Source organism: Micropterus salmoides, unplaced genomic scaffold, assembly GCF_014851395.1.
Source record: "Micropterus salmoides isolate LMB-PRFRI ecotype aquatic unplaced genomic scaffold, ASM1485139v1 Ms_hic_scaffold_1, whole genome shotgun sequence".
NCBI classification, from domain to species: Eukaryota; Metazoa; Chordata; class Actinopteri; order Centrarchiformes; family Centrarchidae; genus Micropterus; species Micropterus salmoides.
The window spans coordinates 33,277,580-33,297,784 of record NW_024040040.1 but is presented as its reverse complement, the minus strand read 5'-3'; the positions used below and the strand labels follow the sequence as shown (position 1 = coordinate 33,297,784).

At 41.1% G+C, this 20,205-nt stretch overlaps 1 protein-coding gene across 4 annotated transcripts in view; it reads left to right on the top strand.

The window, feature by feature from the left end:
* Positions 1-20,205, top strand: part of LOC119906840 (WD repeat-containing protein 37-like) — a 21,597-nt gene extending 1,392 nt beyond the window's left edge. For 2 of the 4 annotated variants that reach the window (XM_038724271.1, XM_038724263.1), the window contains exons 2-15: positions 349-614; positions 2,808-2,904; positions 3,036-3,131; positions 4,602-4,666; positions 4,997-5,080; positions 7,717-7,855; positions 8,165-8,236; positions 8,514-8,558; positions 8,723-8,799; positions 9,047-9,281; positions 10,088-10,229; positions 16,834-16,968; positions 17,545-17,659; positions 17,752-20,205. In XM_038724271.1, coding sequence (XP_038580199.1) covers positions 462-614; positions 2,808-2,904; positions 3,036-3,131; positions 4,602-4,666; positions 4,997-5,080; positions 7,717-7,855; positions 8,165-8,236; positions 8,514-8,558; positions 8,723-8,799; positions 9,047-9,281; positions 10,088-10,229; positions 16,834-16,968; positions 17,545-17,659; positions 17,752-17,883 — 1,587 coding nt within the window. In that variant the 5' untranslated portion in view covers positions 349-461 and the 3' untranslated portion in view covers positions 17,884-20,205. Of the gene's footprint in view, positions 1-348; positions 615-2,064; positions 2,113-2,807; positions 2,905-3,035; positions 3,132-4,601; positions 4,667-4,996; positions 5,081-7,716; positions 7,856-8,164; positions 8,237-8,513; positions 8,559-8,722; positions 8,800-9,046; positions 9,282-10,087; positions 10,230-16,833; positions 16,969-17,544; positions 17,660-17,751 lie in introns of those variants that run through there. The other 2 variants (XM_038724284.1, XM_038724277.1) reach the window with 2 other exon arrangements.

Sequence of the window (20,205 nt, the reverse complement as noted above, 5' to 3'; positions counted from 1 at the left end):
TGCCAGGCTTCGTTGCTGCCAATAGTAAATTGAGGTGACACACAGTTTAAGTTACAAAGGAACTCGATTTCAAGTTTTAACCTGTTATTGTGGTAGTCAATTAAGTGAATTACGTCTAAAACATTTGTGAAGTGCTCGGTGGTGGATATATGCATTTACCAATTTTTAAACAAACATATGTTAAATCATGTCTACAAAGTACTAATGTAATTTTTTGCTGATATGCAAAGCAACAATAAATTGCTGACTCAATGGAGTTTGGAATAATGTTCATGTTTGTACAAATGTTGAGCATTCCCTGCAATGGCTGTGAACCTGAGCTTCATTTCTTTCTTTTTTTACCTGCAGGCAGGTGCTGATAACAGCCTATTCCAACCACCAACCAACTAGCAAGTCTGGCCTTTGTGTACCTGCTTCTCAGGTAAGAGGCAGGGGGCAGTGCCACCCACGAGGTAGGAGGGATGCCTGTGGAGGGCGGAAGCAGTGGCAGCTCTGCTTCGGCTGCCCGTCACCCCAAGCAGAAGCGCAAGGCTCACAGTTTGTCTATCCGGCGCACCAACAGCACAGAGGAGAGGCCACCTGGCATCCAAAGAGGAGACATGCTGGAGGGACAGGTGAGATCACACTCACACTCTGACAACTGAAGGCAAACATTTTGTTAATATGCCTCTTATAAGGCATGTAACTACATATTTTGTAAGTATGACCTTTATAGCTTCTTGTGGATTTGCACAAAAAACATAGACCAGGAAGTTATTATTTGCTAATTGGTCATTCTGTTGATTGTATTGTGAGGATGTTTTTTTGTCATGAGAGTACTGTACCAGCTGGATGAGCAACATTGCTTTTATTTTCCTCCTGGTGTTGCAACACCCACAACTCCATACTAAAATGTGTTTTCTCCCATGGGGAAAATGTTGGCGTTTTTTTTTTTTTTAGGTCGCTGCAGGATCTTACTTTGAAATAAACTTGCTTTAGTTAAAGTGCTTATGCCATTTGTATTTTACATTCTCTAGACTTTTATGATCTGCTTAGTGTGAATGTGCTGGTTGGTTACTGATTTATTTTTGTTAAAACAAAGTAATCTACTGTGACTTTTCAAGCCCACTGGTGCCATCAAGTTAGTGATTAACCAGCTCCAAACAGGTTGGAGCTACAATTGATTTATTTCTTCCAGAAAGGAAGACCTTAAGCCTTGACATGAGCTGGCATTTCCTGAGGCAAACAGCTTCTGTCAAGCTTCTTCACTGCTTACATAATAAAAGCAGTTTCTGTTTGATCAAGAACATCCGGGTTGAGAACTTTTGGCAGCTGTCTGTAGAGTGACCACATTGAGAGTCGTCTCTCAGATAAACTGAACAAAGGGTTAGTGAGTGACTGTCAAGTGTTTTAGATTGTATTATCATGGGAGAACAAACTGGTAAAATGAAAGCGAAAACTCTGTCTGTGCCTAGCCCTAGTTTTGGCCATAGACGTCGTTTAGCATTTACTTTCTCTACTTGACAATATCCTTGAATTATCAGCCACTAAAACTAGAGCTCAGCTTGCACTGGCCTGTTGTCTCATCAAGTTTTAATATGGGCCGCTTGTCCGGGCCTGATTAGTCTTTTCACCAGGTCTTTTTGTCTACTGCCAAGACATGCTGGCTCTGTTTATGTACCTACCCCCCACAGCACAGGTTCCACACACACACAGAGCTTTATAAAACCCACATATAACACACAGAACGCATTTTCTTTCACACTTTCAATGCTGTCATTATTTGCCAGAGTATGCTGTAGGTTTTAGTGCCACAACTAAGCAGCTTTGAATTCATAAGGGCTGCCTGTTGTTTGCTAATTTACAAAGTGTGTTGACATGTGGCGCTGACAGAATGGTCATGCAGTTAACGTCACTGTGACCAACTGTTGGTTTTAAATGCGTGCAAGAAGTATAGGTGACAGTTGAATATTTGGGTTCCTCGTCTTTCACAGCAGCGCCCAATGCAAGCTGTCAAATGCAGCCCTTTGAATCCATTGTTTTCACGGCAGCTTTTATGTCTGTTTGCATGCTTGTCTGGTGTAGACTGGTGGTCACTTGATAACTGGGTACATCTAGGAGTTCATCATGGAGGTAAGTCAGTTGAAATGAGTTTTACTGGTTGGACCCTGGCTGTTGTGTAGTTAGTTGTTTGTAGGTTGTAGTTATGTGTCCCAAAATGTAGTCGAGTTTTAACTCTAACGCACTTGGTGGCTGATTAAATACGGAAAACATACAGGCTGTGTTTGACATGAGATATGTGTGTTGCTTTTGATTAGTAGTGTGTATTTTATTAGTCACCCAAACCTCTCTGTGAATTGTTATAATATATGACTTACTTGTCATATATTATGACAAGTAATATAGTTTAGGCATTTTGCTTTATATTTGGACAATATAGAGAGACAGGAAAGGCAGGGAGAGAGGCCGGGGTGTTGACATGCAGCAAAGGGTCTCTGGTCAAACTCAAACCCAGGCCGCTGCGATAAGTGCTCAGCATTGCCACTTGGCATGCTCTCTAACCAGTGAGGCGCCCAACAGCATTTTAATATTTGAACGTATTCCTTTGTGAACAATTTTTTTCTCTTTCTTTTGTGAACAAATTTTAAAATGGTCTTGATAGTCAGATTTCCTGTATCACATTATAACTACAGAGAATACCACACTGGTAAAGGATCTGTAGGGAATAAACGTGGTGACTCCTGCTCCCTACACCAGCATTATTCCTGATTTTAATGCCTATATGTCAGCTTACTAAAGAATTGTTCTTTTCTTGTCTGTCTGTCCAGGACTCCAAGCTGCCACTCTCCTTACGGAACAATCTTCTTGACCTTTTTGGCCAGATTGAGCGAGAGTTTGAGAATCTCTACATTGAAAACCTTGAATGTGAGTAATTGATAGAAACATACCACACCTTACTGTATTGATCTCCAGGTGTTGACTTGACTAACCAGATGATTTCAGAGTACAGGCAGTGTTTGCTTACTGATGCCCCTATCACTGTGCTAACATTGCAGTACGCCGAGAAATTGACTCTCTGAATGAGCGTCTAACCGGAGATGGACAGACTATTGAGGGGGGAGACCCCACCAAGGGAGCTCTGAAAACAAAAGGTAAAGTATTTCCTACACAGTAGGTCAGTGTGGCTAAATTATACATCTCATTCCATGTTGGCTGGAAAAGTCTGCCTGTAAGACAGTTCAGTTCAATATGATTTATATATCACCGATTCACAATACAAGTTATCTCGTTGCACTACAGATAGAGCTGGTCTAGACTGTACTATATGTAATATGTAATATGTAATTCACAGACACCCAACAATTCCTACCACAAGTAAGCACTTGGCGAGAATGGCAAGGACAAACTTAATAACAATAGCAATAATAATAAAAATAGGACTAAAATTAATAATTGTCGCTGCGGGTGTCAAGCAGGAACATGGGTCAATAGGTGGCTTGCAACCACAGATCCAGACCCCACAGCTCCAGAGGTAGAAACATCTGCAGAAAGTGACAGAAAGAAAGAGGAGAGAGACGAGAAAGCACCAAACTATGGGAGAGAGAAGTCGATTTAGTAACATGAATTAATGGAATAGAAATGCATACAGATTGAGAAGGAGAGGAAGAGAGAGGAGCTCAGTGCGTCATGGGAAGTCTCCTGGCAGTCTAGGCCTATAGCAGCATAACTAAGTGATGTTCAGGGGTCACCTGAGCCAGCCTGAACTATAAGCTTTATCAAAGAAGAAAGTGTACTAAATATTAAATTTAAATTAACCCAATCTGGGACCTGATTCCACAGGAGAGGAGCTTGATAGCTGAAGGCTCTGCCTCCCATTCTCCTTTTGGATACTATAGGAATCACAATGTTACAGTGTTATCTAGGTGATAAAAGAAAAAAAGGACCAAGTACAATAATTTACGTTTTGTCTAAGTTTACCATCAGAAAATCAGAGCTGCACGTAATTAACATATAATATGGAGAGGAAAAGAATGAAACTAAATCAGACAAAACCACTGCAATTAACAAAGCATAGAGAGGTTTTTGCACGTGTATTTGACATGTACTGCAAACTGACTACTGTTCATAGTGCAGCAGTAAAGAAGCGAACACTGTTAAACACAAATAAACACTGTGTTTCAGTCAGGCACATTGATGGTAAGACTGACATGAAACGAATCCTGAAAACCAGCCTGGTCCTGGTCAGGTTCTGGAGGGATACGTTTCCATAATTACTTAGGTCAGACTTATTTACACCTCCTTTATGAAACAGAATTTCCTGAAAATAAGCCAGGATTATCTGGGAATCTTGTTTTATGAAACAACCCTCTGGACTCGAATTACACAACTCTATCCCTGCTGAGCACATGGTGTCGGTTCCACTGCGTAGATTCATTAGGAGCCATGCAGAGAGTACTGACGACTAATAACTAGAAACACACAGGGCTTTGTATTGTAAGGTGCGTGCAATTCAAAACCATGACCACTTTATTAGGCCATTAGTCCAGCAGTGAAGCCAACCAATGAGTTTGTTACTCAGGGGTGAATTTTCACACACTGTTCTTTGCCTCTCCATCCCACAGCCAGCCACAGCACCAGTCAACTGTCACAGAAGCTGAAAACGACCTACAAAGCCTCTACCAGCAAGGTACCTGGCTCCAGCTATGTTAGCCTATTTTATAGAACTCTCAAGATTTGTCATGTGTGTAATTGGTTGAGCTGGGATTCAGGCTCGTAATGGAAATGGAATATCAGCCCCTTTGTTGCTGAGTGAGGGGAAGGCAGCCCTTTCTCTTCCTCTAAGGTCCTGATATGTAAAGAGTGGGTAAACAAATGAATTTCTGTTAAATTATTTTGTTTTTGAAGTGCTCATGCATTTATATAAAACGTTTGCAGGGGTTAAGGAACTTGAGTTTAAGCATTTATCCCAAAGTGACCTCTCCATTGACTTTTTCCTTTTTAATCTTTGCCGATTTAGTGCTTGTACACATTCCACGGCAAAATAGGGGGACCTCGCAACTTCAGTGTGGCCACATGGGAGTTGTGGGGAGGAGATTCATGGGTAACTTCCTGAATGCTCTGTTTGTCACTAAGCATTGTGGGGGACAGCTGTGGGCTGAGTCTGTTTTTAACTACAGTCTGACCTTGACTCCTCATCTCTTCTCTGCTCTGCACCCTTGTCAAAAGTAATCAGGAGTAATTTGGGTGAACGGCTGCATTTGTAAACCCAAAAACATATTTACCCTGTATTTTTGGAAGTGTCATATTGGTTAACTTATTTATTGAATTAAATCGTTGACCAATAGAATATAACCTTAATTACTTTGGCAACCACTTGAGTCCCTTTCCATCAGCTGTCTCAGAACTAGGGTTGCAGCGGTATACCATGGTATGAAGATTGACAGTAATCATACCATGTACATTTGCTCATATACAGTTTTTTTTTTTTAAATGCCACCGGATAGAGAATCTCACCTTTATGCCCATCTTTTAATTTATTATAAGGGAGACTTTTTACATATACTTCCATTTAAAAAATGGGGAGGGGGGGGCTTTTAAGTTTTGTGAGGACATACATAAATATAAGATTTTGTGAAATTATAGTAAAGCGTCTGTAAGAGACAATAATTTTGTAATATTGTAAAACTGATATTTTCTGAGACTGTTATCGCACCGTGAAAATCTTATACCATTGCAACCCTACTCAGAATGATATGTCAATGTCAGTTGTCCAAACACCAAAACTGATGTGGAATTATAAATGCCAAACTGTTTTTCCCACATCACAAGGCAAGTTTATTAGGAGTCAGAATGCTCAACTTTAGACATAATTTGAGCAGCGTTCAGGAAAAAGTGTTTGTTAAATAGGAAGCTAATGCCAGCTGTCACTGAGCTTAGCTTAACACAAAGACTGGAAATCTGGCTCAGATAAAGGTAAAAAGAAAAATCTTCCTACCAGCAGCTGTAAAGAAATAGTCCAGCATATAACCTCCGTTAAATAACAAAATTACTTTTTTCGGTATGGATTAAACAAACGAGATGTAGCGTGTTAATTTTTGATTGATCTTCTAATTAAACTCTTGGCAAGAAAGTTACTAGTCATTTCCCAAAATATCGAACTGTCAAACTTAAAGCTAGGGTAGGCAATTTATTTCAGAAGCATTTTTGGCCATATTTGTTGAAATTCTCTTTACTGCCTATCTGCCTACTTGAGCGCACTCTGCCCATGCACTCGCTGCGCATGAACATGTGTTTTGGTGAAGTGGCTTTGGAGGGGTTTTTTTTCTGTTGGATACTTTTACTTTCTCTTGCCGGTTTCCCCAACGTTGCCTACCACAGCTTTAAGTGTGATATGGCGTTCAAACATGTCTTGTGTTCCCTTGCATTGCCTTTCTTAAAGCAAAGAAATAATCTGAATGCAGCCAAAGTCTGAGCTTGATGAAGAGTGGGATACAATCCTCTTCTTATTTGAAAGTTAGAAAAGAGGATACCAGGATCAAGGGAGGACTTCTTAGATTAACCTCCTGACAGAACTAGCTGCTATATAATATACAGTTAACCTATCAGCTGGCTAAGAAAGACTGACGGTTCTGACGCTAATGATCTGCACTAACCATATCCTCAGTTTAACTTGACTGGAATGGGCTATTTTTCCTGTTGCTCAATGTGTTTCAGTGACATAAAACAAATAAGATTGTATTGTACTCTAATGTGAATGTAAGCACACCAGACAGAATGTGAGCATACATTAACACAGTCTGACACGAGTGAACCAGATGCTTTGCTGCTGCATCTAATGACTACCAATGATCCAAATTTATTGCTGTGGTCAGCCGTCTGCTTGCAGCAGCATGCACAGTACAGGTTGTAACCACTCTGTGACAAGTGAAACTACAATTCAGCTTGTAATTTGTTCATCTGGAAGCCTGAAGGCCATGTCTAGCCAGACCACTAATCATTTTTATAGGTGCACCACAAGATTCAACACAGTGATCATCTATCTTCCTTACACCAATACTTTGTAATTGGCATATGAGCAGTCTTGATATTAATACTACAGTGGCACACAGTTTGATGCAATTTGAAACCTTTTGGCAGTTGCAGAAACATCCTCTAATAACAAGATATACGCGCACACACTTTGATTTTTGCTACCGTTCTAGGGGCCTGTTATCACAACTTAGCCTTGCTCTCTTTGGGTTATCTGGCTTCATCGAGCGTAAGATTGATTCACAGTGAGGTTAAACATATACAATATAATGACACAGGTGGAATAGCCAGCTTTGCGAGACCAGGAAGTTAAGAGTTAAGCCCAAAGAAAGATGCCTCACCAACTGTGCCTTTTCCGTTTATCTGAGTTTGTCAGAGACCAACAAAAAACTGTGTGATGATCTCTTTTCGTATATGGTATGGTGATGTAGCTGACATTCAGTTATAATACCCAAATTATAAACCCAAGTGATACATGTGTTGTTGTAACTGTTCCACAGTAGGCCATGTAGCAAGGCATTAGCAAGTTAAGTCTTAGATATGCTGGTATATGTATGAGTTTATTTTGTCAAGTTATCAGCATTCCCATGAGTTCTAAAAACCTTCTTGGTGCACCTGTACTTTCTTTAATTTTACTTCTTTGGTAGAGCAGTTCATCCCTTTGTCGTTTTTCTCCATCATGCCCACTTCTCTTTCTTCCCTGCTCAGATTGTGTCCAGTTTTAAAGCCACCACAGGGTCCCGGGCTTTGTGCCAGCTGCTCAAAGAGTATGTGGGCCACCGGGACGGCATCTGGGACCTCAGCATCACCCGAACTCAGCCAGTGGTCCTGGGCACCGCCTCTGCAGGTACACCAAGCCACTTTGCTTTACTGTTCAAATAAGTCAATCACTGTGGTATTTTTCTATACACAGCCTGCATGTCACATAGTGGTTTTCAATAAGAATAACTAATAAAAACTAAAGGTGCTACATCATCGTGTCATCGTCAGTTTGTGTTCCTTATATTGTGTTGTACAGTGTTCCATAAATGTCTCACTAAATCTAACCAGAGAGCCCACTATGTAAATTCAGTGCATTACAATATTAAATAATTACTTTATCACTATGTAAAACGTGAATGGCTTCATGCTGTCCACCCCTGCTCTCCCCTGACAGATCACTCCGCTCTGCTGTGGAGCATAGAGACTGGCAAATGTCTGCTGAGGTATGCTGGCCATGCAGGATCAGGTAATAATTCCTTAGAAACAATGCAGACATATCCAAGATCAGGATGAGATTAGTCATACTTTGTATATTAGGATTAAAACTTAGGTTAAATTGTATTTTTGTAATTCAAACTACTAAATAGTTTTAAATTATGAAATGAAATATAATGACAATTTATGCAGCAGGTTCTTTCACGGCAGAACATGTCATTATTAAACACTGGCCGGTCTGTCAACAGTTGCTCACTTGTTAGATAATAGGAATATTTGATGTCTCATTATTGTTTGTTCGCCCACAGTTAACTCCATCAAGTTCCACCCAACAGAGCAGATGGCCCTCACTGGTATGTATTGAAATGTGTGTTTTATTTAGTTCAATTTAGCTACATTTAATATTTGTGATATGTTCAAAACCCTTCATGACTATTTCAGCATCTTCTCCCTGCCTGTAGTGAATTTTCTTGTAGATCTGAACGTCCTGCGTGTGTTTGTTGACGTGTTTCCACAGCCTCTGGAGACCAGACAGCACACATCTGGCGCTACATGGTGCAGCTTCCTGTCCCCCAGCCACCACCAGATGTCAGTGTGAGTAGCTGTGTACTGTTCTCTTCCCAGAGTTTCTACTGGAATATCCTGGGATGTTGTGGAGTTCTCAGAGGTGTATTCCTGTCAGATGATTTATTAAATTTATATAGTCAGTGAATATTAAGTACATTTACAAATAGGTCATTTTACTTTTACTTGGAAAATTAAGTAGCGGTTATCCTGTATCACTGCCAGCATCTGTTTGCATTGACTGAACTGTTGTGTGTCCTTCTTTGTACACTCATAGGCTCTATGTGATGACGACCAGGACTCATCAGACCGAGAAGAAGGTGAGGTGGATGGTGAAGGCCCTGGCGAGGTCCCCACCGTCCGGGTCCCTACAGGAACCCTGAAGAGCCACCAGGGTGTAGTGATCGCAGCTGATTGGTTGGTGGGAGGCCGACAAGTGGTGACAGCTTCCTGGGATCGTGCTGCCAACCTGTATGAGGTGGAGACGTCTGAACTGGTTCACACACTCACTGGTATGTAAACTGCCTGAGACATTATATTATAGTATAGCACAATATGGTGTCTGTTACCTTCATCTTCTGGTATACATGTTCGTTATCTTCTGGTATGTATACATTTGGATGTTATTTTTTATTTATTTATGTATTGTTCATATTTTTCATTAATTATTTGTTCTGTCATGATCTTCCTCTGTCATTTTGCTCAGCAGGTATATATTTTGCCATTTCATACTATTGTGTATTTCTATTAGATATTTTCTAGTACTCGATCCTAAATTACTGGTCACTCCCAAATTAACAGAAACACACAGCATGTTAGGCCAGTGCTTCATCTCATTTAAATCATTTGATGTGTACAATGGTTTGAAGTTCCTGAAAACACATAAAAAGTCTTTGTAGCATTCAGTGAAAAGTTAACATATAACTAAGCGCAAATGGTAGACAAAATGGCGTGGTTGTTCATTTTATGTGATTGGCTATTGTTGTTTTCGTTCCCTAACTGAACAGGAAGAAACCCCTGTTTCCTATACTTAGTGTGAATACACTATGAAATGAATGTAGTCCATGTCCACTGTCATGGCTGAATGCTAAAAATGAAGATACAGCCTAAAGCTACCCGCTCCTCTAATGCTCAATAAAAAAATCTAAAAATGACAGACACTACATGGTTTAACGTACGTTGGAATCAAGAAAACAAATTATTCCTTTAAGAAGGTATAGACAAATCTGTGAAACATCATTTATGTTAATAATTAATAATTAAATTTATTTGATTGTACAAAATTAAGTGGACTCCTCTTGGCTGTCTGTGTATGCAGGACATGACCAGGAGCTGACCCACTGCTGTACCCACCCTACCCAGCGTCTGGTGGTCACTTCATCCAGAGACACCACCTTCCGACTGTGGGACTTCAGAGACCCGTCCATCCACTCTGTCAACGTCTTCCAGGGACACACTGAGTAAGTCACACACACCGCTCGACCCTGGTTCAGACATTAATTGATGCTTAAAAGCAACAACAGTTTGAGTTGATGGCTAGTTGCTTTATTTCTCCCACAGGGTGGTGCTGTAACATCTATGTGGTCTGTGAATCCTTTCAGCACTTTGTGCTTTTTTCCCATTTTTCCTTTTACAGTGCCACATCAATTCACAGACTCTTTTGCTCTAAGCCAAATCCTTCACTTGCCTCTCATTCATTACTGAGCACTTCTCTTCACTTCGACAGTTTGCGTCTCTTTCTCCCCTGTCTTTTTCTTCCTGCCTCTCTCTCCCTCGCTCTCCCTCACTCTCCTGTTCATTTATCTGTCCGTTTCTGCCGTTAATCCCCCACTCTGTGTAATTTGGCACTTCGCGCGCTGTTAACACTCAATTGCAGCCGCTCATTTCAAAACGATGACTGTCAGGCTCGTCTGTGGCTTTCAATGGCAGCACTCTTTAAAAGGCGCAAGAAGAGTGTGTGTATGTGTTTATGTGCATGTCTACATGTGTGTGCTGGCTGGTACTCTCTGGCTGCCTTTGATTGCAAGTGGGGGGATTACATAGAGCTCATTATGTACAACCCCAACATGTCTAATTCCTGCAGATCCCACTCTAATTCTCCCCCATAGACAATTGGTATAATGAGATTAAGCACCAGTGTTTCACAGTTAACAGCAGTCTTCCTTCTTCCTTCCCTTCCCTCCATTTTTCTTTCCTTCCCAAATGGCCATCGATCGGAAACGTCTGACAACTACTTCTCCTTCTGTGTTGCATTAAAAGCAGCAATCGTATGCTGTCTTGCCTTAAAACAGATCAAAACTGTTTGGATAAAGACTGAAAAAGTTTTTCTGTTTACTGTTTAGCTGCAGTATATTTCAGTAGGTGTAGTGCTGCCACTGGACACTTTGTTTGAGTGAGGAGGTAATGTGTAGCCAAACTTGAGCTGGCTGATTGTTCATTAAGAGCTTTTACATCTAGGGCTGCAACTAATTCATCTGCTGATTATTATTTTGAATAATCAATCAGTTGGTCTACAAAACATTAAAAAGGTAGAAAATGCCAATCCCATTATAATACAGCCTCAGATGACAAACATTCAGTTATTTATAATGTAAGGCGAGGAAAATTCTCACATTTGAGAACTTGCAACCATTAAATGTTTGGTATTGTTTGCTTAAAAATAAAAATGATGTTGGATTAATCGGTTATGAAATAATCGACTAAATGATTAATCAGCTAATTTTTGCAGCTGGAGTTTCATTATTTAGACATTTTGTGCTGTGTTTGGCTTGTACTCGTCACTTGTGATTGAATGCTTGGAAAGGATACAGGCAAGCCCATATGTAAATGATGCTTGTATGTGGGAATATTACAATGCATTAGGGCTGCACGATTTGGATAAAAAGTCATATTGCGATTTGCGATTCGATTATAATGGAACAAATGGTTTAATCATCAGGGAAAATGCACAAAGTACTGACATTTTCAAATGCGTATTTCCCAACTTCAACAAAGTTAAAGGGGCTATATGTAAGTTTTTGATTTTAATAAATCAAATTGTCATTGGGCTCAAACTCACTTAGAAATGAAGCACACGCCTGTTTTCTCCGTTGCTTGCATCTGTCACTATTCTGCTTTTAATGTGAGGCCTCTGGGTCAGATTCAGCTCTGTGCCGAGCCTCTCTCACACTACAGCGACAACACGGCAGCTAACGACATGCAGCCCACTAACACCATTAAACAACCGGCCCACAGCAAAATGTGTTGAAGCCCATCACACCAAACAGGTTCAGATGATGTCGAGTAAGAACAAATTGATCATTAGTAAAGCTGGAGAAACACAGAGAAAGTCACGTTAGCTCGCCGGCTAATGCCGAGCAGTTGCTAATGTTGTCTGGTAAATGCTTTCCACATTAATTCACCAACCAATGCGACCCTTATTACTAACCTGTGTACCACTGGTATGATGTCAAAGTGTCAAAGCCTGCAAGAAATGATGTAACGGTAAAAAGCAAATGTGGAACAATTTGTTTACTATCCTACAGTGATGCAGCCAGGAGCAGCCAGCTAACGCTACATTAGCTGGGACCTGCTGCTGTTTGCTTCATAACGTTCAATTTAGATTTATTGCCTTTTACCGATACTCAGGTACACAGCTTCTCCACCTCTCAGTCGCTGTTACTAACATGACCCACATAATATAAAACACTGCAACAAAACGGTCACAATAACACAGAGGAAGAGCCGTCCACTGACACTACAGTAAATTTACTTACCGCGGTTTTATTATTATAAAGTGTAATCTCGCTATAATATTCAGTCCAGCTCACTACCCGTTTCGTTATCATCCAGTACATGTAGCTGTGCTGACATTGCTGAGCCTCCGGTGACAGATTCACAGATAGTAATGATAGTTACTGAAAGCAGCAGGCGAGCTAACGATGTAGCATGTCGGCTAAATGCAGCAAATGTACCGTGATCATGTAATGAGCATGGATTAGTTCAACCTGCAGCTGATAAAACTAATACTGTAACGTTGCAGTGGGAGTTTACCTGGGGTTTACCTGAGTTTCCAGCATGTTGTGTGAAGCTGTCTCCCTGCCTGTCCATAGCTGGTGTCACTCAGCCTTTTTTCCGGGAGGATTGTGCCGATATGCGGCTCGCTGCGCTGAATGAAGTAACCTTACGGAGCCGGTGTAGACCTGCCTCTGAGACGGGAACGTTGAAGTAACAGAGCCTGAACATGTCTGTGTGAAAAGCCACAGTTTGCATGCTAGTGTTTCTGCGTATTGCAGGATTTCTGTATGAAAGTGGTTGGGTTTTTGGATTATGCTCGCTCATGAGTTCAAGCGAGCACGCGTACAAGCACACGCCTGGTTGCAATCTTAAAACCGCACTGCTAGTGGCCGCTGGAAACTCCATAATGCCCCTAAACAATTGTTATTGTTATGAAGATTATTAAGTAAAACAAATGTAAAAATCAAAAATCAAAATAGTTGCTGAATAATTTATCGACATATCAGTTAATTTAATTATTATTAGTCCGTTAATTGACTGCTTGTTTGAGCACAAGTATGTGAGGGAGATGGAGATGAGGACAAGAAGAAAAGTTACAACAGAATATTGTTGACTGTGTGTTTGTGTATTTGTTTGTTCAACTCATCTTAAAAGTTAGTTTGCTTTTTTCACTTTCCAAATTGTGAGCAATTTTTGTTTTAACCAGATATTACAACAATTGCAGCTTGGTATCTCCCTGCCATTTCTCTGGCTAATTTTCCAGAATCTCCAATATGGCGTAATGACGTGGCATAAATGGCATAATCACCACATCCCTCCTGTGGAAACAGCGGAGGAGAGGAGAGTCTGAATGGTTTAATAGGCAGAAGGGGTTGAGAGCTGGAGGGAAGACAGCCTCTCGTTTCCACCGTCTTAACTGGCAATTACAGCTAACGCTTCCTGACAGCGAACCGCTGCAGCTAAAAGTACATCATACACCCTCTACCCCACCACGCCGCCATAATTGCAGAGTAATGACAACTGCACGTGAGCTAACAGAATGTCCGAGAGCAAACAAGAAGTGACAGTGGACTTGCTCTACAAACAGAATGCGGTCACGTTAGTCTCTCCTGCTCCTCCTCCTCCTTTTGGAGACATTTGATTGCGGTTTTATAGTTATTTATACGTGTGTGTGTCTGTTGTGGGCGTCTGTATGCAGATTTCCTGTCTCTGGAGGAATACACCAGCACTTAAAAGGTTCTCAGCAAGTTTTGCTGCAGCACAGCAAAATAACAAAGTGCTCTAAAACCTCTTAGTTGTCTGTACGTGAACGTGAACACACACATATATATATATATATTATATTATATATATGGATAGATAGATAACACTAAGCACAGCAACAAGACACAAGGTAGTTATACTGCATCAGTAAGGTCTCACTCAGGCAGCCATTTTTAAGGCAGATAGGGTTTTCCAAATGTGCTGTCCAAGCTCTTTAGAAGAAGCAGAGAGAATTGGGCAACACTGAGTACCATAGACGCTGTGGTTGGCCAAAAAACTTACTGCATCATGCTTACTTCCACTTTGCAATTGGAAGATGTTCATCAGTCAGAACTGGCAGAAAACAGTGGGACCCTGGTACACCCATCTACTGCCCGGAGAAGTCTGGTCAGAAGTGGCCTTCATGGAAGACTTGTGGTCAAAAAGCCATACCTGTGACATGGAAACTGGGGCGCAGGAAAAATGGCAGCGAGTGCCCTGGACTGATATTCGGCTGCAGCAGAAGGCAGGTTGTTCGCCGAAGGGCTGTAGAGTGGTACAAGAATGAGTGTCTGCAGGCAACAGTGAAGCATGCTAGAGATTCCTTGCAAGTCTAGTGCGGCATTTCTGCAAACAGAGTTGGGCATTTGGTCAGAATGAATGGTCTCCTCAAAGCTGAGAAGGACAGGCAGATATCATTAAAATCATTTGTTAGGAAAGAGGATAAGAATCAAAGAAAATAAATACTCCAGTTTACCCAGCAGATTTATGAATGACGGATGTGCTCATAGGTAAAGAAGTAACAACAACCAGTTAGGAAATGTGACATTAAGACACTTGAAATCCTGAAATCATGCCACAATTCTAGAAAGAAAAAAACCCCTCTTGTATGTCACCTTTATGAGGCAATGGAACCTTTAGTCTTTATGATTAGGGAGACACGCAGCTCAACATAACTTCTGCAACTGCAGAGGTCCCATGATTCCCTCTCTATGTCTCTCACTTCCTTCCTAACTCCCCACGCCTCCAGTCGCAAGGAGTCTTGACCTTGGCTGAGACACACTGCAGAGATGCCATTAAGTAACACTGAATACCCTCCTCGCCACCCATTCTAAAAACCCTTTAACCTTAATCAACCTTTTAATCAATTACCCTGTCTGATTACGCTCCCCACGCACCGCTTACCTAGCACACCTCATATCTTTTCTTCTCTCCATCTCTCTCTCTACCTCTTGTATTCCCATGTGGGCAGTACCCTGCAATGTCAGAAGGTGCCTGTAACGATACAGCAGTTTCCTTGAGCCTCGGCCTCCCTAACAGGACTAAGTCTAGTCCCCTAATTAGCCCTTAATGCCATGTCAATTTGAATTAAGAGAGAAGCCAATTTTAGAAGGAAAAACTAGATGTAGACAGTGCTTGTGTGCGTGAAGGGACACTAACCAGTGCCAACAAACTTACCTCCATGAATGAACAGGAAGAAAAGGGAGGGAAAAAGGGGAAAAAAAGCCTCACAGGAGCGACTGACGTACAGCTATAGATTGGAAATATTAAAGGTCTATTAAATGAATGGCTAAGCCTGACCTTAGTGCTATAATGTGGAGCAGTGCAGAAAAGGGTGACTCTGTATGCATATAAAGAACATTTCTGCCTTTATATGCCCAACAGAGCTGAAGATATAATGTAGCAACATATACTGTGTTTGTGGCACAATTTGTCCTTTTAAAGAGTGCAAGACTAACATCTTGTGACTTCTTTTGGTCTGCAACTTTGACCATAGCTAGCATCAAAAATGTGATCAGAGTTGTGCTCTTTTGCAACTGTAACTACAGCTGCATTGATGTCAGGGTCATACTGACTACTGCAATGGTAAGAACTTTAACTACTGGAGGTCAGCAAAATTAAGTTTAGTGAGTCATTAAGAATTAACAGGCAGCAAAAGCGCCAGAAATATGTGAGTCTTACTGTGGGAAGCAGTACATGGGATATAATTTACTGTTAAGACCTCTTGTAGGGTGTTATACCATAAAGCATTTACACTCATCATATGTGGATCCGTTCATATCTTAAAGGTCCTATCTATGTCATCAACCTGAGTCAGTTGTAACACATCAACACCATGTGCAGCAAATGAGAATGTGTGAAAACTAGGTAGCATGTGAAAAGACTTGAAATCTTGAAATAGTTAGCTAAAAGTAATGGATGGAGTTTAAATAGTAAGCTTAAAGTGCCAGTTACACTCACTGTAAAAGTATAAGTAAGCTGTCTTTCGCGGCGTCTTGACAGCTCCAATGCATTCAATGGTGTTGAGGCTTTTTAGGTCATTCTTTAACCGATCAAGTCGTTTTGCGACAGCTACACCTGTGTGACAGGAATTCAGCGTGTGAGTGTGATCCTGAGTGGGAAAATAGTGGAAGGGTGTCACCTTGTAATGTTTTAAAATTGAGAATCACCTGGTAAACCAGGAGCGACACTATGTTAACTTTCTGAAATATGACACACCCCCTTGAGGTTCAAGTGGTGTCAGTGCTCATAACGTATCTTGACACCATCACTGTGACACATGTGTATCTGTGGTGTATCATGTTTCAGGTGTATGAGTAATTAAAGCGTCTGTGGGAGAGGATGACTAGACTGGCTATAAATAAGCATCAACTCCCGCAATGTTTGTCCTTTCCCTGAATTGTTAAAGCTGGAACTGTACTTCTGTCAACTCTTTTCACTGCACTTGAATAGGATTGTAGAGTACAGTGTGAATCTCTGAAAAGTGATCCAATATAACATGTCTTTGTAACCCAACTGGTGTCTTTTTGTGTCCATCTTTTGCAGCACGGTGACGTCAGCAGTGTTCACGGTGGGTGACAATGTGGTTTCAGGGAGTGACGACCGCACCGTCAAGGTGTGGGATTTGAAGAACATGAGGTCGCCTATAGCAACCATCCGCACTGACTCCGCTGTAAACAGGTTGGTGTAACTGGATGACAGCCAGGCCTTGTGGGTGCATTTATCGCTACAAGCTGTTTTAATTCTCTGTAGACAAAGATTTTCATTGCAGAAACTTAAGAACAAATTTGAATGACACTGAGGCAATATTGTTGTTATACATAATGTATCAGTTGATCAGTGCAATCCATCAGTGAAAAACCTGTATATGATGCAGATTGATTGGTTGCAAAATTGATACACACTTCAGTGTTTGTTAACGGTATAAATTAATTGGATTCCACATGAGTATGCATGAATATGTTATATTGCTGTGTTTCATTAGAGTGTGATGATTGAACAGCATCACATGTCACAATCATGGATGAATCATGAGACAGTGGTCCCCCAGGTGCAGAAATGTAAAAGGCCCTTCTCCTATTTAGCAGCAAATTGCCCAGAACTCCTGCATATGGACTGCAAACTAGAAAGTAACTTCTGTTATCAAATCAACCAAAATGTGACATGCTGTAGAATAAAAGTCAAGACTGCATGTGTACTGGAGATCTTCAGAGAGTTTACCCTTCATTAGCAAATGAACTCGATCTGATCTTTCAGGATAAGCGTCTCTGCCAACCAGAAGATCATCGCTCTGCCACACGACAATCGACAAGTCCGACTGTTTGATATGAGTGGAGTGAGGCTGGCCAGACTTCCACGCAGCAACAGAATGGTAAGGACGTAAACAAAGTGGACAGGAAGACGTGTTTTTCTCAAGTTAATCAGCATCAAACAGGAATTTTGTGTGTGTGTGTGTGTGCGCAGGGTCACAGGCGAATGGTGTGTTGTACGGCGTGGAATGAAGAGAACCAGTCGTGCAACCTGTTCACCTGCGGCTTCGACCGACAGGCCATCGGCTGGAACATCAACATCCCGGCCCTGCTGCAGGAGAAGTGACGCCACTGACATGCACACACAGCAGAAACACACAGTAACGTAGGAGACGGTACACATAAACACTGCAATCTGTGTCCTCGCACATGCTAAAATGTTTGAAGTGTTCAACCTGTGAAGCATTTTAGTTGTCATGTATTTCACTGATTTCCAGCTGCTGGAATGTGTGAAAAACATTGTTCATTATTACAATTCGTGCTGCAGCTATTAACATTAATTAGCAAGAGCATATTCCCCAGATGTATGTAACTCTGTCATTTGTTGTGTACACCCACAGCAGAAACCTTGAAACATCTTCTGCTGTTAAGTGAGCCGACATGGCTCCAACATTTTTAAAGTGTATAGTGTGTACGAGGCCACAGAGCTGATCTCCTGTGTTTCACCCTTTCAGTTAGCATGCATTGTGAATTGTGACGTGGCTAGGCTGATCGTGTCATTCCCAGCCTTTTCTGTTTTTAAAGTTTTAAAGTAATATGTGTGACTCCTCAGTCATAGGCTGCTCTTCACATCACTGTTGTTTAGTTACTGCCGAACGGTTGCTCTTGCATGTCGATAAACCCGGTGTGCGAATGTTACTTGTAAAGGTGTGAGAGAACAAATAGAAGGCCAGGAGAGTTTGTAGTATAGGATATAAATAGGTTATGTATATATAATGTTGTGGCCTAAATAAGTGACCTGTGTTGCAGGTTGTTGCTTGTTCATGGATTAAGTGTCTTACAGATTAAGTGTCTTGCGGCGATAATGTGGTTCTGTGAAATGTTTTTTATTCTTTTAGTCTACTTATAGAGATATAATATTTCTCATCATGGAACAAAACATATCATATTGAGGCCTGCCAGATTACCTGTGCAGCATGCAGGCTGCTGGGTCATTCAGTTGTCTTTCAAATGTTTCAAACAGGATCTGCTGCAGGTTTGCGTCTTTGCCTATTACATTACATTTTGATGCTTTCGGTTCACGGCCAGCGTCCACAGTTCCACATTTTGTTGTCAACATGTCAAACTTATGATACTGTAACTCTGCCTTGTTCCATGTTTACAGAAGGCTTTTCATTTTAAAAAGTATTGCTCTGTTCTGCCTCTCTATCAAGAGAATAGCAATAATGGGAAAATGACAGCACTTCTGTTGTTAACAATGCAACGTGTCCACATTATCATAATCTAGTATTTCCTATATGTTGCAGGTTTAGGTGTCACTACTTTTGGCCATAATATGCACCCATATTTTCTTGGTGTCAGTGAAATTCAGACCCATCCTCTTCACCCTGTTGCTAACTCAGAACCCTGTGTTGCTGTACTGTGTCGTCCCTAAGTGAACTTGTTGGTTACTGGTCATTTCTGTGCTTCAGTAACAGCCTGTCAATACGAAGTTATAGTGTTTACACTTTGCATTGAACCTTAGCCTTGTACTGTATGACCTCTTGCACCTTTTTGTTGTAGATGGCGCTTTTCAGTCTCTGAAAGGCAATCTTTATCCAAATACAGAAGCAATAACCCAGCTCCTCTATGCTTCCTGCGAAGCCGATTTCTGTCTCGGAAATCAGTGAACATGGCTTGAAGTACACACTGAATCTCAGTTTGAGAATTATAACTAGAATTGGGCTTGACCTGAATCCAGGACACTCTATTTGTTACACTTGTGCAATATCCTGAACATGAAGTCAGGCTGTAGTTTTTCTCATCTTCAGATGTTTTAACTTATTTCAGTGCTGTAAATCCCATAAAATGATTTTACTTGTGTGACTGGTGTAGATGTAGCTCAGTGTACATAGGTATGCATTACTTACCCAAACATTGGCCTCAGAATACACACTTTACTGCTCTTTCCGCCAACAATAGAGTCGAGATGGATTTAGAAGTAGCGTGAGCCTAAAAATATAAAAAACCTATTGAAATGCCTTACCATTGCATTTAAAATGGTGCATTAGCCGTATCCATCTGAGCATCAGTGCACTTTTCCAAATGCTTGTTAAATAACTAATTGTGTTCCACTGCACAGTGCAGATAGGATTTTTATTCCTGTTTCACTCAGGGAACTCAATCTCACGCCCACTGATATCAATGTCACTTTGATCTGCAGGTAGAAAGGCAAGTCCGATTTGCGCCCCACATATGAATTCTAACTCGGAGGAAATATGATTTTGGATTGATACATTAAATTATTGCGTGCCAGATTGGAGGGGTAAAAAAAGTGGACAGGCTTCACTTCATTGTTGCAAATCATATTCACTTCAAACTTCGTTATGTGATCTACTTTGCATACTTTATTGTGACGGGTACGTGCTCGCTGACACTTTCCAATAAAAATGTGTGATTTCCTTTTCCA